The 27,129-nt window shown below is 46.7% G+C and overlaps 1 protein-coding gene across 2 annotated transcripts in view; it reads right to left on the bottom strand.

Annotated features, from left to right (window-relative positions):
* SH2D4B (SH2 domain containing 4B) overlaps positions 1-27,129 on the bottom strand; it is an 86,889-nt gene that overhangs the window by 17,937 nt on the left and 41,823 nt on the right. For both annotated transcript variants that reach the window (XM_070781877.1, XM_070781876.1), the window contains exons 5-6: positions 12,090-12,306; positions 8,042-8,166 (exon numbers count right to left, since the gene is read on the bottom strand). In XM_070781877.1, the coding sequence (XP_070637978.1) occupies positions 8,042-8,166; positions 12,090-12,306 (342 nt within the window). The remainder of the gene's footprint in view (positions 1-8,041; positions 8,167-12,089; positions 12,307-27,129) is intronic.

Here is a 27,129-nt window from a genome sequence, read left to right as displayed (position 1 = left end):
CCTAGAAGACATTAGTGATTGGAAGACAGCAGCTATGCCTCCCACCCCAAAGGCTTCCGTCTCATGCCTGTCATCATAAAAATGTGAGGCCATGAAAAGGTTCTGGCTTGAGCTGGAGCCCTTCGTCCCAGGGCTGGGACAAGCTTGAGGCTGGGCATCCGTGGGAAACTAGACTACAGGTCCTGGGGCACGGAAAACCTAAAGGCAGTTTCCTGCGTCTAACCGATGATAGAAACTTCCCAGTGTCAGCAAATTAGGAAGAATCTCCTGCAACCACCAGAAATATGATGAGACCATCAGAAGTATATTAAATCAATAACAACAGAAATCACAGTATATTGTTACTCTGTGCTTTTATTTAATCCCAATAGAGAATAAAAAATCAGTTCTATCAAATCCAAGCCATCTAGATCCTCCGACGTCTGTCCCTTTCCACACACTTTAGTTACCCACACCTGCGCATCACAAAACAATCTCAGCAAAGCATCAAAAAAGAAAAAGTGTTAGGTAGACAAGACACAAAGGGCCTGAAATCAGAAACATGGAACTAGGGGAAAGGAAAGAGTTAAAATCTTGAGAACACCATTACAATCGAGGCTTTCCTAAAGCAAAAAATAATTCCACTCTTCTTTGTCATCTTTTTTTGAGACCCTATAGCCAGTACACAATTTAAAAAAAAAAAAAAGAAGGAAAAAGGTTCCTTTATTTCTTAGTTGGAACAGCTTAAGCAAGAACTTACGAAGAAAGTAGGTCAACCGACCTACTTTTTTTCTTCTTTAGAAATGTTTGCATTTAGGATAAAAGTTGGTGGAAATTTTCCATTCCAAATTCTGCTCCGGAGAGGAAAATCAGTCATCTGACTTGACATGATGGATGGTAACATGCTAACCATCCCTTCCAAATGACCCATGTGTTATCCCTCACAGTTTCTTTAAAAAATTTCAAGATGGGTATCATATTCATAATGAAAGAAAATTCAGACTTTTACTTTTTTGAGGGGAAGGCTAAATACATCCCATCTTCCTTTTGTGAAGAGTTTGTTTGATGTTATCTTTTTCTTTACTTCCAAGTGACAGGAGTGGTGTACCCTAAGGGTATGAAGCCACCATTCACATGCTTCAAATCCTGATATGCATCTCCAAAGGCTACCGTGTTTATTTATTCCATATAACAAGTAGAAGCATTTATTGCAAGTTCTAAACACTATAAATATTATACACTTAATCTCCATAACACCACCGTTACTTTCATGACCGCTGGTTTCTGCAGCTAGTTCTTGCTTCACATGGATTTGATGCTCAGGTCTCACTATCTGCCCCACCCCTCCAATTCTGGCTGCCACCTCTCAACAGGTTCCAAAGTCTCACCATAGCTTCCTATCTTTCTATTGTTCTTGGGGGCTGAGGACAAAAGCCTCAGCTGGCTCACTCTCTCCTTCTCAGCTCCAGACACTCTAGCTTCCGAGATTGATCCCAAAGACTGTACAAGGCATTCCCTGATTTCCCATCAAGCTAGGTTAGGAACTAGAGGCAGCTCTGCTCTGGAAAGTCCAAGGAATGAGAAGGGGTGAGATTTAAAATAAAGAACTCAAGGGGATTTCCCTGATGGTTCAGTGGTTAAGAATCTGCCTTCTAATGCAGAGGATGCAGGTTCAATCCCTGGTCGGGGAACTACTAATAAGATGCCACCTGCCTCAGAGCAAATAACCCCAAGTGCCTCAACAAAGACCCAGTGTAGCCAAAGCTAAATAAAATAAAAGGACTCGAGCCACGCATGAAAGAAGTTCAAGTGAATACATAGTATAAAGCGACTGTGAATCCAGAGGAGCACTTTTTTGCTCCCGTCTCCCTCCCTGGCCAGCTGTATATTCAAGGAGCCACCAGAATGGAGGAACAAAAATGGAGCCAGAGCCAATCCCAGCTCCCACATTTACTACTGGGTACAGAAGGGTGATTTCTCAAGCTTTTCTGGCCATCAGTGATGCTATCTGTAGAAGGCCAACCGTGACTAACTCAAGAAGTTGAGAGTCCCTCTGAGACAGTGCACATCCAACCACTCTGCACAGCTACACAGCCAGGCAAACACACAAGACCTCATGGCAGCAGCCTGCCAGGAGGATCACCAACGGGTAGTACTGATCAGCCAGCCAAGCTCTTTCTGTTCCGTGCAGCTCGGAGAGGATGTGACCTCCCAGAGCATGCAGCTGGGGGAGTCCACATTGCCTCTCACCCTCTGCCTCCACAGGCACAATCCTTCCCACCTCCTTGGGGGGCTGCAGGACAGCCTGGTGTGTCTGCTCCCCCATCTCCCACAGGACTCCTGGAAGGGCCATCCAGGAGGGGGTGTCCACTGCCTGAGCCTCAGTTCCTGGACGGAAGACAGTACTAGGAATAGAGACACAAATAAGAACAAAGGAGCTCAACAGTCATGTTTAGGAAGAAAACACCCTCACTCCTTAGCCCACAGACTCCCACCCAGGTGCCCGCTTTGTGCCTAACCCCACGCCCTGGCCAACCTTTCCCATGCTCCCAACAACCTGAGAAAACTTTGGAAGCTTGAGCGGCGAATAAGACTGGTGGTCCCGGGGCAGTGCCAGCAGAATCAAACTGCATACCAGACGCTGAGAACGGACATTCTTAAAGGCCCTCTGGTCACCCATCTCAAGAGTCCACTAGCCGTCCCTCTGCCCAACAGTAGCTGCAACCATCTTTCTTCTATTGAAGTGAAATGTGTCTCTTTAGAACTCCCAGCCCCGAATCCGCTTAACGATCTCCCTTTTTCCAGATGGGACTCCGGAGATTGAGGACTGGTGGCTTTGTTCCCCCACCACACACACATTTGCAAGACAAACATTCCCCCCCACCAAAATAATTACTAAAAATGATTGCTATAACTTCCATGTCCTTCCCCGGACATGCTTCAAACACAATCAGATGTGCTGTTGTTAAGAACAAGGTGGACAAAGGGCCTGAAGGGATGGACCCACCCTAGAACCCTGCAGCTCTGGGACCTTCAACAATCCTCTCCTCCATGTGTCTCCTGAAGACATAGCATGCGGAGGTAGGAAGCAGTGCCCATTCTACTTGGGAGCTCTGCTTTGCACAGAAAGCCAGCCTCAACCGCTGGGTCCCTACAAGCTGCACCGACTACATGGATGGGGAGTGCCCTGCCCTGGTGGTTGTCAGAAAAAGTTAAGAGGTGAACACCCCACCTGAGTGCAGGACAGGCCATCAGGAGGCCCACTCCAGCACCCAAGCCCCAACTCCACTATTCACTGCATACCCGCAGTCCCTGCCAAGCCCTCAGGGCAAGTCCTCTGGCGACAGCCAGTGGGTTGCTGCCAAGACAATAAGCCACGAACCAGGTACGACTGATTTTTAGAAGTAAAGCTCAGGAGGAGAAATGGGTTCTGACTGAGGCAGTATTTAGACAGAGGATATTCTTAATAGTTTCAGATACATGTTGAAGTCCAAAAATAGATATTTTTTCCCCCAAAGCCAAGCTTACATGCAATAGCTTTTCTCATAAGTATTTTTATATAACCAGAAATATCTCTTAGAAACCCAGGAACATAACAATGAACACAGGAGAAAGGAGAAATGACTTAACATTTTTTCTCTTTTTAACAGAGGAGACTTTTATCAAGAACCCTGTGGTCCCAGTGGGAAGTCACCTCCTCCTCCCCTCCTGCTCTGTGCTCCGAGTCCACTTTCCCAGACTTTCTCTGCAGAGAAGGAGTCTCAGACTCCGGGAGGCATCAGCACCCATGTTTATGTGCTCATGGACAGAGCACATTTGTTGGCTTGATCTTCATACATATCCCATGGAGTCAATGTTATGGTCACGGACGAGGAATTGAAAGGACACACCCAAGCTCACAGAGCCGCTAGGTTCTAGAGAGGACCCCAGATCTCCAGACTCCCGGTCCACATTGCTGTTTGGATTACGGTTCAACAACACATCCATATGTGTTTGACAGAAGGGAAGAAAATACAAAGTCACAAGAGTCCTTCTTACACCTGAAGTTTGCACCTAAAATTCAACTAAATTAATGATGAATGCTTACCCCAGGGAAAGAAAAGATTTACATTAGGATTGTGGTCGATTGCATTATTGGCCCAAATTCTCCTCCCCTCCCTGCCTTCACACTCTTTGACACATGGCTTTGCAGTTCCTCACACAAAAGGAGCAGAGTATTTTTCCCACCTTCTCAACCCTGTGACACACTGTGGCCAATGGCACGAGGTGGAAGTGATGGATGCTGGTGTGGAGGCTAAACTTCAAGAGCCTGGCAGGCTGCCACTTGCTTTCTGGCTCCTGAGAAGGGCGTGCCCAGGCTGGCCTGCCGGTCCCAAGAGCAGCATGAGAGCTACACGGAGCAGAGTCCCCCCCACCCCAGTGATGATGCTCGGCCAAGATCAGCCAAGAGGAGAGCCTCAGCCAACCTGCAGCAGTGACTCCCTAACACTGACTGTGCGGCAGGAGGCTTCTTCTCTAGTACAGATTAGCAAGGGGGAGTCCCACTAAAGATGCTATCAGTTCAGTTCAGTCGCTCAGTCGTGTCCGACTCTTTGCAACCCCATGAATCACAGCACACCAGGCCTCCCTGTCCATCACCAACTCCCGGAGTTCACTCAGACTAACGTCCATTGAGCCAGTGATGCCATCCAGCCATCTCATCCTCTGTCGTCCCCTTCTCCTCCTGCCCCCAATCCCTCCCAGCATCAGAGTCTTTTCCAATGAGTCAATTCTTCGCATGAGGTGGCCAAAGTACTGGAGTTTCAGCTTTAGCATCATTCCTTCCAAAGAAAATCCAGGGCTGATCTCCTTCAGAATGCATTGGTTGGATCTCCTTGCAGTCCAAGGGACTCTCAGGAGTCTTCTCCAACACCACAGTTCAAACGTATCAATTCTTCGGCACTCAGCTTTTTTCACAGTCCAACTCTCACATCCATATATGACCACTGGAAAAACCATAGCCTTGACTAGATGGACCTTTGTTGGCAAAGTAATGTCTCTGCTTTTGAATATGCTATCTAGGTTGGTCATAACTTTCCTTCCAAGGAGTAAGTGTCTTTTAATTTCATGGCTGCAGTCACCATCTGCAGTGATTTTGGAGCCCCCCAAATAAAGTCTGACACTGTTTCCACTGTTTCCCCATCTATTTCCTATGAAGTGATGGGACCAGATGCCATGATCTTCGTTTTCTGAATGTTGAGTTTTAAGCCAACTTTTTCACTCTCCTCTTTCACCTTCATCAAGAGGCTTTTTAGTTCCTCTTCACTTTCTGCCATAAGGGTGGTGTCATCTGCATATCTGAGGTTATTGATATTTCTCCCAGCAATCTTGATTCCAGCTTGTGCTTCTTCCAGCCCAGTGTTTCTCATGACGTACTCTGCATATAAGTTAAATAAGCAGGGTGACAATATACAGCCTTAACGTACTCCTTTTCTTATTTGGAACCAGTCTGTTGTTCCATGTCCAGTTCTAACTGTTGCTTCTTGACCTGCATACAGATTTCTCAGGAGGCCAGTCAGGTGGTCTGGTATTCCCATCTCTTTCAGAATTTTCCACAGTTTATTGTGATCCACACAGTCAAAGGCTTTGGCATAGTCAATAAAGAAGAAATAGATGTTTTTCTGGAACTCTCTTGCTTTTTTGATGATCCAGCAGATGTTGGCAATTTGATCTCTGGTTCCTTTGCCTTTTCTAAAACCAGCTTGAACAACTGGAAGTTCATGGTTCACATATTGCTGAAGCCTGGCTTGGAGAATTTTGAGCATTACTTTACTAGCGTGTGAGATGAGTGCAATTGTGTGGTAGTTTGAGCATTCTTTGGCATTGCCTTTCTTTGAGATTGGAATAAAAACTGACCTTTTCCAGTCCTGTGGCCACTGCTGAGTTTTCCAAATTTGCTGCATACTGAGTGCAGCACTTTCACAGCATCATCTTTCAGGATTTGAAATAGTTCAACTGGAATTCCATCACCTCCACAAGCTTTGTTCATAGTGATGCTTTCTAAGGCCCACTTGACTTCACATTCCAGGATGTCTGGCTCTAGGTCAGTGATCACACCATAGTGATTATCTGGGACATGAAGATCTTTTTTGTATAGTTCTTTTGTGTATTCTTGCCACCTCTTCTTAATATCTTCTGCTTCTGTTAGGTCCATACCATTTTTGTCCTTTATCGAGCCCATCTTTGCATGAAATATTCCCTTGGTATCTCTAATTTTCTTGAAGAGATCTCTAGTCTTTCCCATTCTGTTGTTTTTCCTCTATTTCTTTGCACTGATCGCTGAGGAAAGCTTTCTTATCTCTTCTTGCTATTCTTTGGAACTCTGCATTCAGATGCTTATATCTTTCCTTTTCTCCTTTGCTTTTTGCTTCTCTTCTTTTCACAGCTATTTGTAAGGCCTCCCCAGACAGCCATTTTGCTTTTTTGCATTTCTTTTCCATGGGGATGGTCTTGATCTCTGTCTCCCGTACAATGTCATGAATCTCAGTCCATAGTTCATCAGGCACTCTATCTATCAGATCTAGGCCCTTAAATCTATTTCTAAAGATGCTATAGAGAATTGCTACAATGGGAAAGAAGTTGGACCATACCAGGACTTCCAGACTTTGGGATTTTAGGTGTAAGCATCAATAAAAAGCCTTTGGAGAAGGAAAAGGCAACCCACTCCAGTATTCTTGCCTGGAGAATCCCATGGACAGAGGAACCTGGCAGGCTACAGTCCATAGCATCGCAAATAGTAGGACACAACTTAGCTACTAAAAAACAACAACAAATCAAACCAAAAGTGTGGAAACCAACACCTCCCTTTTTCTAAGCAAAGGCAATATATAAAAAAATAACCGTTGTTTACTGTCACCATCAGTTCCTAAGAGACAGGACGTGTTAACACTAAAACTGAGGACAGGGTATTATCTTTGAATATGACACAGTCCTTTCCAAGCAAAGATAGCTGGCCACCCTCCATATATGAGCCTTTTTCTTTCCTCTTGTCACAGATCAATGAAAACTTTGTCACTAAATAGCTCTGGTCCATGTATTAGCAACCTTTCTGCGTGCTTTATGGTAGACCTGTCAGAAGAACACGGAGTCAGTTGTGTGAATTGCAAGACTTAAATCACGTTTCTGTTTGCTCTATGACAATATAAAAATTACATTTTTAAAACTGGGATAAAAAATAGAGCTAAAGATAAATTTGAGGACCTCTGCCATGCCTTCTCCATTGGCAGAGCAGCCAATGGCCCTGACAAACCCCCACCTCAACACTATGAGTCACACACTATGCAGGCGCCTAAGATGCTAGTTTTGTGCTTCCATGATTACAATAATGTACGAATAAAAAGGCAAGCAGTGGTCCCAATGGAAGCTCTCCCAGGGGCTACAGGGACACATAACTGAGACAGAGGTTACAGGCAGGGAATCTCCAGGGACACACAGTGAGGTCACAGATAAATGTTGACTGTCTTCTTTCTGAGCCATAAGGACCCCCTCCATCCTGTTGGGTATAAGGAGGCCCAGGAGAAGGAAGGGGGTCACAATTCCCAGAGAAAAATGCCTCTGTGGGGCCCTTGATGGCCAAGCAGGTTGTGAAGTGAGGGCAGTGCGCAAGAGTCCTATTCATCCCTTCCCAGCAGAGAGGGCAGTGCACATCCAGAGCCCTGGGGCCTGTGGGCCCCAGGACGCCCTCACAGAGATGTTAAGCCGTGGTGTCTAACGATCTCTGTGAAGGTCACTTAGTGTTCCAGCACATGCCATGGGGAAATCAAAGCCGTGCCTCGAGCTCAGCACATTCAGTGAGCACAGAAAGGGCAGACACCAGACCTCTCTCCACTGCCCTCTCCGCAGGCGCCCAGCAACACTGAGCCTTAGCCCTGGGAGACCGCCAGTCTTTGTGGGGCCAGAGCAGAATTAGCAGAGTCTAATGTCCTCACTCCCCTGATTGTAGCAGTCCTTCAGACTCTGCCCCAACCCCAGAGGGAGGCTGAGATGTGGAAACCTGCCCCAGGGATCTGGAAAGTCAGCCTACCGTGGAACCAGGGGGCGATGGCTTTGGTGTTCCTCTCGAAGCCCGCTCGGCGAGGCAGCTGCTCCTCCTTAAACCAGCGGACTATGACTTCTCTGGAGACGGGGCGCAGGGGCCGCTCCCAGGTCCTGCTGAGACAGAGACCACAGAGCGTGGGAGAGTCACGGGGGAGGGGGCAGGGGCGGGGCAGGAAGGAGGGGGAGGGAGCTGGGAAGATCACTGTGAACAAGCCTGGTGCCCACACGCAAGCTTGTGGAAAGGATTAAATAAATCCAAGTACTTGAGGGCTCTCTGCAGATTATAATGTACCAGCTGTTCGTATTTTTCCCCAAAAGAAAACTGTTATCACTTGCTTTGGGGAAAAAAAGCCTACTAGCATAACTCGTAAAGCTACTATACTCCAATAAAGAAATTTTTTTAAAGGAGGGGGACTTTCCTGGCAGCCCAGTGGTCCAGTGGTTAAGACTCCATGCTTCCAATCCAGGAGTGGGGCGGGGTCCCTCAGGTTCATCCCTTGTATGGGAACTGGGATCCCGCCTGTTGCCTGGTAAGGTCAACACTTCTTTTAATGTAAATAAAAAAGAAAAAGTCACACAAGTGCAAGTGGGAAATAGGACAGGAGGGGATGTCTGAGGGAGAGAAAAGGCCAGGGCATAAACAGCAGAATCTATGAAGAAGGATCCTAATGTAACACCAGCAAAATCATTATATGTGCGTGTCCTCCACCGTCCCCAAACCCCCACCAAAGAGGATGCTGGTTTTGCCTCTCCCCATCTCCCCGCCCATCTCCCCGCCCATTGCCCCTGCCCCCGCCATCTAAGGGGACACCTGTCTTGGCCAACTAGCTTTCATGATTTATGACGCAGTATCAGGACAGGGAACAGCCTCAATCTACTCTGAAAATGGCTGAGCTTCACCGCCAAAAAATAAAAAGGAAAAGGACAGAGGAAAGAGACAGGGGCAGGAACAAGGCGCTACACTGGCTGACTTTTGACCGGCGATCTGGTGAGGGTCTGAAGATCCCTAGAGTGAGATGAACGGGCACTACTTCCATGCTTTCTGATATTTTCCCACAAAAGCCCAGATTCTACTTGTCTTTGTGTCTGTACTGTGGCTCCTGGATGTATACAGAAATTCTGTTTTATTGGAGCCATTCTAACATGAAGCCCAGTAAGGGTCTGACAACATATGCCCCATAACAGCATGCACGGCTGTTTGTGGATATGCAGCAAGATTTGTGGTTGTTGTTTAGTCGCTAAGTCATGCCCAACTGTTTTGTGACCCCATGAACTGCAGCCTGCCAGGCTCCTCTGTCTATGGGATTTCCCAGACAAGAATATTGGAGTGGGTTGCCATTTCCTTCTTCAGGGGATCTTCCCGACCCAAGGATCAAACTCACGTCTCCTGCAATGGCAGGGAGATTCTTTACCACTGAACCACCAGGGAAGCTTAAAAATTCCATTGTATTAATTTATGGTCTGAAAGCAGAGCAGACTTTGGGCCCACCTTAAACAACTGCAACTTAGAGCCTTTCCACCTGAGTGACAGAAAACTGGTAAATTCTCACTGTCATTGCTGTCTGGTCCACCTAATAGCACTGGCATTTAGAATTCACCACCACTGTCATTATCTCTTATACAATAAACATCAGCTGTCCCCTTATGCAGTCATTGCATTTGCTCTGCACCAACAAAAATGGATGATGAGCCCAGGGCTTCCTGGCAAACCCCAGAATGAGCTCCTATTTTTCTTGCCCTAAAATGAATCCATGTACTCACATGCAATACTGAACACTGCAGATTTTAAAAATGATTCCATAAGAAAGACAGGGCTTCCCTGGTGGCTCAGACAGTAAAGAATCCTCCTGTAATGCAGGAGACCTGGGTTCGATCCCTGGGTTGAGAAGATCCCTTCGAGGAGGGCATGGCAACCCACTCCAGTATTCTTGCCTAGAGAATCCCCATGGACAGAGGAGCCTGTGGGCTACAGTGTCCATGGGGTCGCAAAGAGTCAGACACGACTGAGTGACTAACACACAAGAAAGACAGAGGGTGAGGTTCCATTGAACGGCTCAGAGGCACGATCAGTGGGGCTGCTGCTGCTGCTGCTGCTAAGTCGCTTCAGTCGTGTCCAACTCTGTGCGACCCCAGAGACAGTAGCCCACCAGGCTCCCCCGTCCCTGGGATTCTCCAGGCAAAAACACTGGAGTGGGTTGCCATTTCCTTCTCCAGTGCAGGAAAGTGAAAAGTGAAAGTGAAGTCGCTCAGTCGTGTCCGACTCTTAGTGACCCCATGGACTGCAGTCCACCAGGCTCCTCCGTCCATGGGATTTTCCAGGCAAGAGTACTGGAGTGGGGTGCCATCACCTTCTCCAATGATCAGTGGGGTCTGTTCTCCAAATCCCTTCCTCCCCACAGCCACCTCCACAGGCAGAGCCCCTCTAACCAGCTTTGCTGCCCTGTATCCACCCTTCAGGATTTCCCTCTTCTCAGGAACCTCAGAGTCCCTTTTTCTTTATGAAACAACAGTCCTGCCCCCAGCCTCTTCCTTCACACTTGCATTCCCCAGTAAATAACTATGCTTGGGGAGAAAAAAATCTTCTGGTTTCTGAGACTCATTCTCCTTAGAAGGCAAGAGGAGGTTATAAATGACAGCAAGGAAAATTCATTCACTCTTGTCCCTCGTTTCCAAGTAGAGAATCTGATCCCCCAGAATGTAAATGCTCGGGGGAGACGCTCCAAGAGGCCACCTGGCCAGAGGCCTTGCTCCTGCCCCTGCAGCTCTCTCCCATCAGCCATGTGCCTGCCCGCAGTACAGCCAGGCAAGCATGTGCTGGCACCACAGTGCTGAGGGCAGTGAGGCCACAGGGACCTGTGCCACAGGGCAGCCACAGGAAAGAGGCTGATGCGCGGCTTCTGGTGCCTGGGTCTGCCATTCCGTCTGCCTGGTCCCTGGTCCCCCTGCCCCACCCAAGGTGGCTCACTGTGGCCGTCATGTCTCCCCTGCTGACAGCTACACCCAGAGAGCCTGGAGCCAGACTGCAGCAGGCCATGCAGCTCTGTCTTCTGGGCCTGAAGGACAAATTATTTGTCTCCTTAAAAAAAAAAAAGCACAAGAGGAAGAAGACTTCTAACTATGTCTCTAAATCCAGTAAACATAAAAGAAACTCTGATCTCATAAAAATCAAAAATTCCTGCATGACAGAAAATGTTATCGTAAAAGTCAAAAGACCAACGACAGATTCAGGGGGGGAAATGTTTTATCACAAAGAAGAGAATCTTTTCTCCTATATTTTAGGAGTTCCTAAAAATAGATCAGCCTTGAATATTCATTGGAAGGGCTGTTGCTGAAGCTGAAGCTCCAATATTTTGGCCACCTGATGTGAAGAGCTGATTCATTGGAAATGATCCTAATGCTGGGAAAGATTGAAGGCAAAAGAAGGGAATGGCAGAGGATGAGATGGTTAGACAGCATCACTGACTCAGTGGACGTGAATTTAAACAAACTCTGGGACATAGTGGAAGACAGAGGAGCCTGGTGTGCCATAGTCCATGGAGTTGCAAAGAGTTGGACACGACTTAGTGACTGAATAGCAATAAACAAAAAAATAGATGACAAAAAGACCAATAACACAAAGAAGAGGCAGGAAAGAGACAGGTACGGAAATATCAAAAATCCTTAAACATATACAAAATACTTCACCTCATGCATAAATAGAAATGCAGGTTTTTAAAAAAAAAAAAAGAAGAAGAAGAAGAAATGCAGGTTTAAACTTTCACTGAGATGTTATTTCTCACAAAAAACAAAAATCTGACAACATACTGCTGGCAAGGCTAAAGAATAAGAGTGTTCACTGGTACCATCTCTGTGGAGGATAAATTGACCTTAACTATCAATACTATAAATACATGTAGCCCTTAATCCAGTGGTCCCACTTTGGGGAATCTCTGTTGTAGATAATAGTTGCCCGAGTATAAAATTAATGTCTTCAAGATTTCTTATTAAGGGCATGTTGGCCATAATCAAAGGTCTCAAACAACACCACGACCCACCTGCCAGGCACGGCCAGGGGTGAAAGCGGCCCCGGGCCTGGGAGGTGGTGGTGGAGTCTTGCCTCCTGCTCGTGGCTCTGGCCGAGCTCTCGGAACCTGGAGCTGAGTCCGGCAACGGTGCCCTTCTGGATGGCGCGGAGCGAGTGACGCTGGTACTCGTCCCGGGCGCGCTGGGCTCGGCGGCTCCTCTCCTCGTCAGCCGCCTTGGATCGACGTACTGGAAAGGAAGAGACAGCATGTTCACCACTGTGCCCACTTCCCAAGCTTTAAAATCGGGTATTTTCAGGGACTTCCCTGGTGGTCCAGTGATTAAGAATCTGCCTTCCAGTGCAGGGGATGGGAGTCCGATCCCCGGTCAGGGAACTAAGATCCCACCTGCCATGGAGCCACTAAGCCCACACCCCAACTAGAGAAAAGGCCTGCATGCCACAATGAAGACTCAGTGGAGCCAAAATTTTAAAAAATAAATCAATAAAAATATAAATAAAATCAGGTGTATCCGGTACCAGAGCCCCTGCTATTTCCTACAAAAAGCCACAAGAGCCCTTAAGGCCATCCCGTTACTCATCCCTCCTCATGTTACTCACGTGGAAACTGAGTTCCCAAGAAGGACATTGCTTTGCCTGGATGGGTCAGTGGGCAAGCCTGGCAGGGACCCATACTCCCTGCTACCAGAGGATGAGTTATGGGAAACTCTGGAGTCCCGGTTCCCGTTCCCTTTCTCTTCCGTTTCCTGAGGCCTTGACAGCTGGTGGGTGAGTGTGTTGGAGGGCGGGAAGAAGGCGCTTCAGTAACTGTCCCCACAGAGCCACCACGTCTGCCACGACGCCCCTTTCACCAGCATGTCTTTTCGTATTTCTCTAGGCAGGTTGGACATCTGCAAGTTGCTGCTTCTAAAACTCAAAAGGAAGTCCTGGAGCTGGGAAAGTGCACAGAGCGAGGAAGACCTCTGAAGCACGGTCTAGAATTAAAACTGATTATTTTGTAGTCTGACTGCATCAAGTCAGGCCCCATCCAGTCCTTTTGTAGAGAAGTCTTGGAGCTGGCAGTGTTCCCATTGCACAGGTCCAGCGATTGCCTTGGCCCAAGCCTTAAGAAAAATCTTACCCAAAGTCCAAATCTACTCCAAAGTCCATCCAATACCTGCATAGCACGCAACTACAACCTACCAATGCCAGAGACCTGTGTTCTTTTGGCATTTGCAGGATACAAGGCAAATGGTCCTCATCCTTAAAGAAAGAGCTTCTCCTCTTCAAGCGGTCGAAGTCCATTCTCGAAACACAACATCTCCCAGATCTGAGGAAGGCTGTGGGAAGTCTGTCCCTCAGAAAGTATTTATAGAAGTGGAGGTCACATAGACTGAGAGTGCCAGGGTGGCGGGAGGGGAATTTTCTTTGGTCTATTCATTGCTGCATTCCAGTGCCTAGCATACATATGCGTCAGTCAGCAGGTGATACATATGCTTGAACGACTGCACCCCATTAAGTATTTAACCCTGCCAGGCTCTGGGCTGAATATAGAGAGAGCAAAGACGAGACCGGTCCCTCATGACAGTCAGAGCGTAGCTGGGAGAATAAGACAAATAAATATCTGTAACATAAGGAGAACAGAGACTCAACAAGCCTCGGAGTTTAGGGGCTGCAGCACTCACATTCTGTGAGGGAGTCAGGAGCCACCACAGGAGACCGAGCACCCCACTGGGTCTGGAAAGATCAACAGGATTTTTTCCAGGGAAAGAAGAGGGAGGAATCCAGAAGAGGCAGGGGGCAGGGTGGGGGCGGGGGGTGGAGAAAAAACTTAATTTCAGTTCCTGGTACTAAGAACACCACAATACTTGCCACCACAGTTTCCCAGCATGGGCTTTTCAGTCACTAGACTACAGACAGAACACAGATGCTTCTGCCCCACAAGAAGGGCTTCCCTGGTGGCTCAGTAGTAAAGAATCCACCTGCCAACACAGGAGGCGCGGGTTTGATCCCTGGGTCGGGAAGATCCCCTGGAGAAGGAAATGGCAATGCACTCCAGTATTCTTGACTGGGAAATCCAATGGACAGAGGAGCCTGGTGGGCTACAGTCCATAAGTCGCAAAAGAGTCAGACATGACTTGGAGATTAAACAACGAAATCTCTTCAGGGGCCAGTGACCTTTGAGAGTTGACAGCCCTTGAGAGATAGCCACAGTCAGTGATAGAAGGATGTCACATGCAAAGTAGGAAGACAGGCTTTGGGAACTCAGCTAGGGGAGGACGCAGGCCGTGGGTCACACAGGGACTAAATGCAGCCTCCCAAAGTCCAGCCCTGGTTTTGCCATTGTCTTCCTCAGAAGCCTTCAGTGGCTCCCAGTACCTGCAGGACAAAAAGTAAATCCCTCGGCCCTTAAGGAGCACTCCTTCCACCCACTTTCTTTCCCAGCCCAATGGGCCTCTGAGCTTCTCCCCGCCCTTTGTTCAAGGACCACCAAGCTCCCCACCATTCTGCAAACTCCCCTCTGTGCAGAAGTGTCCACCAACTCAAACCAGCTGTGATGGACATGCAGCCAGATCAGCTCAGAAATGCCAGGCAGCAGGACAGAGGGTACTCAGAGGTAACGACACGGCCAAGGCTGCAAGCAGGAAGCCAGCCCTGCTGCCCAGCCTCGATTATGGAGAGAGACTGATGTGGGGTCAGGGTCAGCGGCAGCTCCAGGAGGGCTTCTTGGGTCTTTTTCTCTTCTTGTGTTTCTTTCTTTCTTTTTTTTTGTTTGACACATAATTGATGTACATAAATAAGCTTAAAGTGTTCTATGTGCTGATGTTGAGATACTTAATATATTGCAAAATGATGATCACCATAGCATTGGCTAACTCATTCATCAGTCACATAGTTACCATTTCTTTTCTGTGGCAAGAACATTTGAGATCCCTGGTGGCTCAGATGGTAAGGAACCTGCCTGCAATGTGGAAGACCTGGGTTGGATCCCTGGGTTGGGAAGATCCCCTGGAGAAGGGAATGGCTACCCATTCCAGTATTCTTGCCTGGAGAATTCCATGGACAGAAGAGCCTGGTGAGCTACAGTCCATGGGGTCCCAAAGAGTCAGACACCACTGAGTGACTCACTTTTTCACTTTCATTCTAGGCAACTTAGAAGTATATAACACATTATTGTTGACTACAGTCACTAAGCTGTGCATTGAAAGTTAAGTCACTCAGTCGTGTCCGACTCTTTGTGACCCCGTGGACTGTAGCCCACCAGGCTCCTCCATCTATGGGATTCTTCTCCAGGCAAGAATACTGGAGTAGGTTGCCATTTCCTTCTCCAGGGAATCTTCCCAACCCAGGGATCGAACCCAGGTCTCCTGCATTGCAAGCAGACGCTTTAACCTCTGAGCCACCAGGGAAGCATCCCCAGAATTTATTCACCTTCTAATTTTATACCTTTTGATCAACTTCTAACTCCTCCTCACCCTGCCACTCCTGCCACCAAGCCCTGGAAACCACCATTTTACTCTTTGTTTCTATGGGTTTGACTTTTTCAGATTTCACATATAAGTGAAATTGTGTAGTATTTTCCTTTGTCTTTTTTTTCACTTAGCATAACCTCTAAAGGTCCATGTATGTATATGTGTGTATATATACATATGTGTGTATGTGTGGTCTTTATTCATCCGTTGACATATGCTTATGTTGTCTCTGTAGCTTGGCTACTACTGTGAATAATGTTGCAGTAAACATGAGAGTACAGATATCGCTTTAATAGCCCGATTTTATTTCCTTTCGATATATACCCAGAAGGAAGATTGCTGGATCATATGTTAGCTTTATTTTTAATTTTTTTGAGGAATCTCCATAATGTTTGCCATAGTGGCTGCATCGATTTATACTCTCGCCAACAGTGCCCGGGATCCCTTTTCTCCAACCTTCATCAACACTCTATGCTAGCTTTCTTTTGAAAGTCCCTGAATGCCTCCAGGCCTCAGTGTTTACCTCCGTCAAAATAAGAATGATGTGAGTGTCTGCCTCATTGAGTTATTATAAAGATTAAATGAAACATATAAAACTCTCTAAACGATGAAGTGCTTTGGAAAAGCAATGTCTTATACTAAATCAGGCCTCTGACCTTGATCTTTTCTTCAAATTTCTCAAAGCCTGATTCTGGAGCCAAGCTGCCTGGGTTCAGATCTCAACTTCATCTACCAGCTGTGTAACAGCGGACAAGTTAGTTAATCACCCTGGGCCTCCATTTTGTCAAAAGTAAAATGGACATAATAACGGTCCCTACCTCATAAAGTTGTTATAAAGTTACTATGAAACTAATATATATCACTTATAACTGTACCAGGTACATTTTGAGCACCATGGTGTTAGCTAAAGCTTTTATTTTCATCGCAAGTGAAAAAGGTGAAAGTTTTTGGTGCTCAGTCATGTCTTTGCGACTTTTGCCATCCCATGGACTGTAGCCTGTCAGTCTCCTCAGTCCATGGAATTCTTCCAGAATACTGGAGTGGGTGGCATTCAGCTCAGTTCAGTTTAGTCACTCAGTCATGTCCGACTCTTTGTGACCCCATGAATCGCAGCACACCAGGCCTCCCTGTCCATCATGAACTCCCAGAGTTCACTCAAACTCACATCCATCGAGTCAGTGATGCCATCCAGCCATCTCATCCTCTGTCGTCCCCTTCTCCTCCTGCCCCCAATCCCTCCCAGCATCAGACTCTTTTCCAATGAGTCAACTCTTCGCATGAGGTGGCCAAAGTACTGGAGTTTCAGCTTTAGCATCATTCCTTCCAAAGAAATCCCAGGGCTGATCTCCTTTAGAATGGACTGGTTGGATCTCCTTGCAGTCCAAGGGACTCTCAAGAGACTTCTCCAACACCACAGTTCAAAAGCATCAATTCTTAGGTGCTCAGCTTTCTTCACAGTCCAACTCTCACATCCATATATGACCACTGGAAAAACCATAGCCTTGACTAGACTGACCTTTGTTGGCAAAGTAATGTCTCTGCTTTTGAATATGCTATCTAGGTTGGTCATAACTTTCCTTTCAAGGAGTAAGTGTCTTTTAATTTCGTGGCTGCAGTCACCATCTGCAGTGATTTTGGAGCCCAAAAATATAAAGTCTGACACTGTTTCCACTGTTTCCCCATCTATTTCCCATGAAGTGATGAGACCAGACACCATGATCTTCGTTTTCTGAATGTTGAGTTTTAAGCCAACTTTTTCACTCTCCTCTTTCACCTTCATCAAGAGGCTTTTTAGTTCCTCTTCACTTTCTGCCATAAGGGTGGTGTCCTCTGCATATGATTCCAGCTTGTGCTTCTTCCAGCCCAGCATTTCTCATGATGTACTCTGCATATAAGTTAAATAAGCAGGGTGACAATATACAGCCTTGACGTACTCCTTTTCTTATTTGGAACCAGTCTGTTGTTCCATGTCCAGTTCTAACTGTTGCTTCCTGACCTGCATATAGGTTTCTCAAGAGGCAGGTCAGGTGATCTGGTATTCCCATCTCCTTAAGAATTTTCCACAGTTTATTGTGATCCACACAGTCAAAGGCTTTGGCATAGTCAATAAAGCAGAAATAGATGTTTTTCTGGAACTCTCTTGCTTTTTTGATGATCCAGCGGATGTTGGCAATCTGATCTCTGGTTCCTCTGCCTTTTCTAAAACCAGCTTGAACAACTGGAAGTTCACGGTTCATGTATTGCTGAAGCCTGGCTTGGAGAATTTTGAGCATTATTTTACTAGCGTGTGAGATGAGTGCAATTGTGCAGTAATTTGAGCATTCTTTGGCATTGCCTTTCTTTGGGATTGGAATGAAAACTGACCTTTTCCAGTCCTGTGGCCACTGCTGAGTTTTCCAAATTTGCTGGGCATATTGAGTGCAGCACTTTCACAGCATCATCTTTCAGGATTTGAAATAGCTCAATTGGAATTCCATCACCTCCACTAGCTTTGTTCGTAGTGATGCTTTCTAAGGCCCACTTGACTTCACATTCCAGGATGTCTGGCTCTAGGTCAGTGATCACACCATCGTGATTATCTGGGTCGTGAAGATCTTTTTTTGTACAGTTCTTCTGTGTATTCTTGCCGGGGGCATTAGCACCGTCAAAATGCAGACATAAGCAGTTCTCAGTCAGTCCAGGAGGGGGCAACCTTGACGCTCAGTAGCATGGATTCTGGGTCTGTTTACAAGCAGCTTGTGGGACCTTAGTTCTCCAGCCAGGGCAGTGAAAGCACCGAGTCCTAACCACTGGACCTCAGGGAACTCCCATCTTACCCTAAAGGAAGCTCTGAAATCTTCAAAGGTTGCTTCTGTTCCTTCTCTGAATCTGGGATAGATTCAAACTGTAATCATGTGAATCTGCCATGGAAACCCTCAGCCAGAACTCAAATCTTTTTTCTTCTATCCCAGTAAAAACAACCACAAGCACCTTTGACCCTGAGGCAGCAAGTATCAGACAGTCTCATACTCCAGAGGACCCCACTGCAGAGGTGGGGCCCCAACCAAGTCAGCTTTGCTTTCTCCTACGGCCCGAGTTCCAGTCCAGGATGACCTCGCACGGGCCTGTTCAGTGGGCACGGCAAGGGCCTGCACTGCACGCAGAACAAAGGGGGATCATAGCCGTTCCCACTTCTAAGGTGGGTTCCAAGGTCTCCTTTCTCCATCTGTTAAAGGGGAGAGTGAACCTCATCTCTCAGAAATAATGTAAAGACAGCTGAACAACAGGAAAACACTGAAGACCAGAAGAAAAGCTGAATTTATAGTCTGAAAAATGGACCAGCCACAAAGGGATACCTCTTCACACCTATCTGGATAGCTATTGTTTTTAAATTAAAAGAAATACGATAATAACAAGTGCTGGCAAGGATATGGAGAAATTGAAACCCTTACTCAATGTTGGTGGGACTGTGAAATGGTGCAGCTTCTGTGGAAAACAGTACAGCAATTCCATTAAAAAAATTAAATGCACAATTACATATGGTCCAGCAAGGCCAATGCTAGATGTATACCCAAAAGAGTTGAAAGCATGAATTCAAACAAATATTTGCACACCCATGTTCATAACAGCATGGTTCACAATAGCCAAGACATGGAAATAACACAAATGTCCATCAATGGATACACAGATAAACAAAACACAGTATATACATAAAAGGAATATTGTTGAGTCTTAAAAAGGGAGGAAATTCTGACATAAACGACAACGTGGTTGAAACTTAAAGATGTTAATGCTAAGCGAATAAGCAGACACAAAAGGAAAAGCGTTGTATGATTTCATTTATACTCCACGGATTGCACTTAGAGTAGCTACATTCACAGAGTAGAAAGTGGTGGCCGCCAGGGGCTAGCGGTGGGGTGAAATGAGAGGTTATTGTTTCATGGGCCAGAGTTTCAATGTGGGAAGAAAGCAAATCTCTGGAGGTGGGCAGCAGTGACGGTAGCAAAGCACCATGAATGTGCTCAGTGTCACTGAACTATACCCTTACAAGTAGTTAAAATGGTCAGTCTGAAGCTGTATCAGTTCAGTTTAGTTGCTCAGTTGTGTCTGACTCTTTGCAACCCCATGGACTTCAGCACGCCAGGCCTCCCTGTCCTTCACCAACTCCCAGAGCCTTTTGTCAAACTCATGTCCATTGCGTGGGTGATGCCATCCAACCATTTCATCCTCTGCCGTCCCCTTCTTCTCCCACCTTCAATTTTTCCCAGCATCAGAGTCTTTTCCAATGAATCGGTTCTTCGCATCAGGTGGCCAAAGTATCGGAATTTCAGCTTCAGCAGCAGTCCTTCCAATGAATAATCAGGACTGATCTCCTTTAGGATGGACAGATTGGATCTCCTTGCAGTCCAAGGGACTCTCAAGAGTCTTTTCCAACACCACAGTTCAAAACCACCATGCATTTGCTGGGGTTTTTTTACCTTCTTTTTGGCCTTGCCATGTGGCCTGTAGGATGCAGGATCTTAGTTCCCCAGCAGGGGTCAAACCTGTGCCCCCTCCATTGGGAGCTCGGAGTCTTACCCACTGAACCACCAGGGAAGGCCCCTACCACAATTTAAAATTAAAAAAAAATAATAAACCATTCTGTAACATTCTGGCTTGGGGAGCACTGGGCTTAGAATGAAGAGGCCAGAGCACAGCAGGTGCTGCCATTAGCTAGAAATGTACCCAGCTGTGTGTGCCCCCAGCCACCCCTCAGTTCTCTTACCTGCAGATCAGGGGGAAAGGCCCCTTCCAGCTTTGCCCTCCTATCACAAGGATGTACCCACACCTGCCCGGCCTGGGGCCACCACTCAGAACTGAGACACCACCTTCCAGGACTGCCGGCCTGCAGCCCTCATGCTTAAAAGACACCGAGACCCCCAGTCCTAGGAGTCCAGCCCCACTCTTGTTGGATCTGGGAGTTTCAGCTGCCCCAGGCCGGGAGGGGAGCTGAGCGTTCTGCCTGGCTTTGCTCCTGACTCTCTGTCTAGCCCACGACACGTTTTCACCTCCCTAGGTCTTAGTTTTCCCTCCGTGGAAAATGGAGACCACCCCCTCTTTCATCCCATGTATGTGTTTACTAAATCATTTAGTCGTGTCCGACTCTTTGCAACCCCATGGACTGTAGCCCGCCAGGCTCCTCTGTCCGTGGGCTTCTCCAGACAGGAATACTGGAGTGGGTTGCCGTGACCTTCTCCAGGGGATCTTCCCAACCCAGGGATCGAACTTCCGGGCTGCTCTGGAATCACGTCCAAGCCTCTGCTCAAGACTCCTGCTCAGTTCTCCCACGCTGAAGAGAAATGGCAGGAGCTGGGTTTCCTCTTGGAAGCATATCTGTGAGCAGTTACACAGCTCCAGAAACGTGGCCAGGCTAGTCAGTGCAAGCGGCAGGATTTTTAACACTTTAAGTAACACATTTGGGCACAAAAAACACATTTATTTAGCACACGTGTACAGTGCCTCCCTTGTGCCAGCTCCACGTTGCACAAGCAGGAGCTGTGCATTGCACAACTCCAGGGGGCACAGTCACCCATGATCACCATCAGTATGTACAGATGTTGTGACAGCTTCCTGGTAGATGCCAGTGCAGCAACTTGAAAAGCGGGCACTTTTTCCTAATTTTTCACGAGGTCACCCTGTCGGCTGGCAGCCTGGCTGCTGCTAGGGGATGTAAAAACAGCAACGAGCAAGACACAGTCCCCATCCTCGGAGAGTTCACTGCCTTGAAGGGGGAACACAACAGCTAATGGTGCATGGAGCTGTGCGGTATGGACAGGGTGCTGGGGAGCCAGAGAGAGCAGAGAAATTCTCTGGAGGGCATCTAAGTTAATGCCTGGTGGACTCAAGGGATTCAAACAAGAGAGGCCAAGGAGGGGCTGTTCTAGCAGAGGAAGCTCAGGAGCAGAGGCCCAGAGGCAAAAGGGAGTTGGAACATTTCTCACAGAATGGCTGGAAGGAAGCTCTTGTGGGGAGGGAGCAAGAGGTAAAGATGCAGAAAGAGATAAGGCCATTTAGGAAACCCAAAAACACTGACTAATCAATTTCAGTACTTTACCAAAGAGTGATGAAAGCCACTGAAAGGCTTTAAGCAGGAAAGCAGGATGCTGTTGGAACTTTTCAAAGACTGACTTAGCTACATTGCTGGGAATGAACTTGACAGGAACAAGCATGAATGTTTGCAAAACAGAAAGCTAGACAAAGAGAAATGGGGTCAAAGTTAAGACATGGTCAGGATGATGAGAAGGGGTGTAGATTCCAAGAATATTGAGGAGGTTGAATCTTTATAACTTGGTAGGTTTGGGGATTAGTAGTGAGCAGAAAAGAGACCAGAATGACAGCCAAGTTTCCGCCTTTGACAGCCAGGTGATGAAGCAGGTGGGGGAAGAGGAGCATTGGGTTTTGAACGAGTGGAGGTAGAGGTGCCTATGGGATTCACGGGGGAAGGTCCAGGGAGCATGAGGTCTTAGAAGATCACCAGTTGCCACTCATTATGAAACCTATTTCTAGAGCACTTAACTACCATTCTCCCTACTTCTGCCCAGACAGAAAAGACTCAGTGCTGAATAGAATTCAGATGAGCCAGTTAGAGCCTGCAGAGAAACCAAATGCTTCAAAGCATTATCAATTTGTAGTAAGCCCTTGGGTGAATAGCATAATGTCTCTGAAAATTAGTGAATAATCCTATATACATGAAAAGGCACCAATAAATATTCAAGCTGTGTATGTGTGTAGATGTGTTTAAACTCGGCTCCATCTTATGCTTCATGGGAACCTTAGGCAACTTGAATTACCTTGGCTCTACTTTATTTCCTCATCTGTAAAATGAGGGCCTCACAGGGTTGCTTTGAGACATCGATGAGAGTGTATATAGACGGGGCTTGGACAATTCCTGGCACGTGGCAAGAGTTCATTAAATATTATTGTCTTTGCTGTGAGATAGGGGGACTGGAATACAACCTTTAGAAAGGGTCCAGTCTCATTAAGGCACAGCGGGGTGGATGTGGGGAAGTGGTGTAAGATGGGGGGCTGCATAGAGTCAGAAGCCCTTGTCAGGGAAATGGGGAATGTTTCCTGACCCCTAAGAAAGAGAAACATGTGGTCCAGATGTTGGAGGATATACATTCAGGCCTCTGGTAGCCTGGGGAACAGCCATAACCTGGGGAAGAATGGGTTTGTCACCGAGGCAATGAACCCTGATGAGCCTCAGAGAAATCCAGTGAGGTTCACCCACAGCTAAACAAGAAATCTCTGTCTAGGGCTCTCTCTACCTGGACTCAGAGGCTTCTGAGGTCAGCTGTCAATCATCCTTGCTTGGCTTACAATCCTGATGGCTGCCAACAGTGACCCCGTCTGGCCACCAGGGGCAACATCAGGGGTTCCTTAAGACCAGAGTGCTCCCCAGGGATTCTTGAGCAATCAGGAGGAGAGAGAACCCTAGGCAGGACGTGAATCGGGCATGTGGGGGGCTCCGGCTGGCATTATTCTGAGCTGTAAAACCAAAAATATATGGCACCTGGAGTTTGAGGAGCAGTTGCCCAAGGAGCAACTCCACAGTTTTCCATCCCATCAGTGGAGAGAAAAAAATTTTTCTTGCTATTCTTCAGCTGTCCTTCAAACCCCAAATTCTCTGCCCCATCCCATCTCCAGACCATATCCCCTTTCCACAAGCCCCCGGGTTCTACCTGGGTCAAGTGCACAGCAGTTTAGAATCACTGACTTTCTTTCTCTGGCTGCACCGGAACTTAGTTGCGGCACATGGGGTTATTGATCTTCGTTGCAATACGCAGGATCTTTAGTTGTGGCAATGCAAATTCTAAGTTGCAGCCTGTGGGATTGAGTTCCCTGATCAAACCCAGGCCCCCTGCACTGGAAGATTAAAGTCTTAGCCATTGAATCCCTGGGGAGTCTCCTAGAATCCCTGTGTTTAAACCCAGACTCCAGAGCACATGCCCTTCTATGAGGGAAGAGAACAGAACCCAGACAACTGGATTCCCTAGTAGACTTGAGCACACGTTTTCTCACTCAGCTCTGACCACAATCCCACAAAGTGTTGACACGAGGATGTAGATTGTGGGTTGGGGGCCACAACTGGGATCATAAAGCTCAAAGAGGAAGGGGAGGGGTTAACTGTAACACTGTCCCAATTTTTATAAGCGATACCATTAGCCAAGTCAGACTGGCTCATCTAAAAATCTCTGGGCAACTAGATGTTACCTAACTCACAGTCCTACAAATTCCTGCTGAGAAACTATTGAGCGAATTTCTGCCTGATATATTCAGAGCTTCTTAGAAGTCAGAGCCTGCTCTGCTGTTTGAACTGAATAACTAACTCTGTATTCAAGTGATACTAAAGGGAACAATTCCCTCTTTTTTTCCTAACTTGGAGAATTTAATTTAGGTGTTTTATCAAAAACTGCTGCTCCCAGTAGATTAATGGCCCACTATAGCTTTCATATTAAGTTAATTGAGTGCAGAATGGCTTTGCTGGATTTGAATGACAGCTTCAGAGTTAAGCTCATCATTCTTTAAGAAAGCATAAAATGAGGGAACTGGAATCATGGGCCTGAATTATCACATCTTTTCTCTGTTTAGGGTCGGTTTTCCCATTTTCGGGTGCCACACAGCCCATTAATTAGCAAACAGGCAGCACTTGCACCAAATGATTTCCACCCTCCATCCCCAGCTAAACACTAGCCCAGCCCGTAACTTTCCATCTCAGGGTGTAGGTACAAAAAAAGGAATGCTCCATGAGTGACAGCCCTTCACAGCTTAGAGAGCACCTGGGTTCCTCTCTCTCATTTCACCCTCCCAACAAGCCTCAACTCTCCATGCTCACCCTCATTTTACAAATGAAGAGACTGAGCAACAGAGCAGAATGAGAACTTGCTTGAGGTCATACAGTAGGAAGCAGGAGAGCTAGGACAGGGCTCCCAGCCCAGTGCTCCTTCCCCAGAACACAGTAGCTCATGTGACTTCACTCTGGGACAGGGCTCCCAGCCCAGGGCTCCTTCCCCAGAACACTGTGGCTTGTGTGACTTTACTCTGTGATTGTTCACTTTTTTTTTTCACTATAAACTTTTGTCCTGCCTTCTTTTTCCACCTATCTCTCCATCCATTCCAAATTTATATGAACAAATTTTTCTTAGGTCTTGCCTAAGGTTTTATCTTTTTAGCCTTATTTCCATCATCACCCAACATGAAGCCCAGGCTGCAGGCACATCAAAACATGTGCTGGCTTCCCTGGTGGTCCAGTGGTTAAGAGTCCATCTGTCAATGCAGGGGACACAGGTTTGATCTCTGGTCCAGGAAGACTCCACATGCCACAGAGCAACCAAGCCCAGGTGCCACAGTTACACAGCCTTCACTCTAGATCCCACAAGCCACAACCACTGAGCCCGTGTGCTGCAACTACTGAAGCCCGTGTGTCTAGAGTCCGTGCTCCACAAGAAAAGCCACCGCAGGAAGCCTGAGCACCTCAGCTAAAGCGCAGCCCCCTCTCGCCACAACTAGAGGAAGCCCACGCACAGCCACGAGGCTCAGCGCAGCAATAAATAAGTTTTTTTAAAACCATGTACTGTGTTCCAAGAACACAAGGACCCCACTTTTGCTCAGTGCTGTTCCCTCTGCTGGGACGCCCTTCTCCACCTTCCCCTTTCCTACTCAGCTTTCCCAAACCACCTGCCGTTTCTTCCACGGGGCCTTTCCAAATGTTCAAATATTTTGTAGCAAAATATTACAGGATTCTTGTGCATTTATGTGTATCAAGGATAGTGGCTTGTAACTCTCTTTGCTTATACTGTCTCTGTCTGGCTTTGGTATAAGGATGATGCTGGCCTCCCCTCCTCTTCAATGTTTTGGAATATTTTGAGAAGGATTTGTGTTCATTCTTTTTTAGATGTTCAGTAGAATCCATCAGTGAAGCCATCTGGTCCTGGACTCTTCTATGTTGGCAGATTTTTTTATTACTGATTCAACATTCTTATTAGTAATTGGTCTGTTCAGTTGTACGTTTTTGAAAGTGATTCATTTCTTCTAGGTTATCTCATTTGTTGGACTATAATCGTTCATAGTAGCTTCTTACAATCCTCAGTATTTTCGTGGCAAGTGTTAGGTAGATGCAAATCAAAATCACAATAAGATAGCATTTCATTAGGATGGATATTAAACAAAACACCAAAAACGAGTGCTAACAAGGATGTGAAGACATTGGCACACTTACACATTGCTTGTAGAAATGTAAATGGTATGGTCAGTTTGGAAAACAGAATGGCAGTTTCTCAAAGTGTTAAACATAGAGTTATCATAAGACTCAGAAATTCCACTCCTGGATACATATCCAAGAGAATTGAAAATCCATATTCACAAAAACATACACAAATGCTCAGAGCAACATTATCTGTAACAGCCAAAACATAGAAACAACCCAAATGGCCATCATCTGATAAACAGAAAAACAAATGTGTGGTATATGAACACATTAGAATTTTATTGTCATAAAAAAGAATGAATGACTGATCCATGCTACAACATGAAGATACACTAAATGAAAGAAGTCAGACACAAAAGACCACATAATACATGATTCTATTTATATGAATTGCCTGTAACAGGCAAATCCATAGAGACAGAAATTAGATTAGAAATTAGATTATTTCCAGGGATATAGTGGGAGGGGGTGAGTAACTGCCAGTGGGCAGAGAGTTTCCTTCTCTGGGGATGAAAATGTTCTAGGATTGGAGAGTGGTAATGGTGGGGCGACTTTGTGAGTATACTAGAAACCACTGAACTGCATACTTTGAAAGGATGAATTTTATGGTGTGTGAATTTTATCTCAATTTTTTTAAAGTCTGTCTAATGAATGGGGCAGATGGTTGTGAAATGCTGAAGATCAGAATGCTAGCCAGCGGAAGGCACCTCATATCTCTGTTCTCCCTGCTGTGGCCCTAGTCATCTCCAAAGTCAATTATGCCACAGTCTCCTCCTCTCTCTCACTCCCCAAACCAGCCTGAACTATGTCACTCGACTTTACAAGTTTCCTCTGTCCATGCATACAAGTCGTGTCTTTTTATTTCCTGTATGTTTTGAAGTTTTGACATCTGGGATCTTGCTGGTCCTTCAAATACTGCCCCTCCAAGATCTAGCCATTTCCTAGAGCTAGCAAAGGACCCAGCTGCAAGTGCACCTTTCAAATGCAAACCAACCAATGCAAAGCCCATACCCCAACCACCTCGTTTATCTGGTTCTTGTACTCCTCAGTCTGTCCATCTGCCCTCATCACCCCAGTGCCAGGTATAGAGAACTAGAGACAGCTCCTATACCCCAGAGCCTGCTGAAATTATTCAAAAACCCACTCCAGTATTCTTGCCTGGAAAATCCCATAGACGGAGAAGCCTGGTCGGCTACAGCCCACAGGGTCGCAAAGTGTTGGACACACTGAGCGACGCCACTTCACTTCAGCCAGTCCTGTCTGTTCACCCTGTCCTGCCTTACCTCTGGGGCTTCCCAGGTGGCGCTAGTGGTAAAGAAGCCGCCTGCCAATACAGGAGGCTTAAGAGACACCGGTTCAATACCTGGGTCAGGAAG

This window comes from Bos indicus, chromosome 28 (assembly GCF_029378745.1).
Source record: "Bos indicus isolate NIAB-ARS_2022 breed Sahiwal x Tharparkar chromosome 28, NIAB-ARS_B.indTharparkar_mat_pri_1.0, whole genome shotgun sequence".
Lineage (NCBI taxonomy): Eukaryota > Metazoa > Chordata > Mammalia > Artiodactyla > Bovidae > Bos > Bos indicus.
Note: the sequence above shows the minus strand (reverse complement) of the source record. Positions and strands in the feature narration are given on the sequence as shown.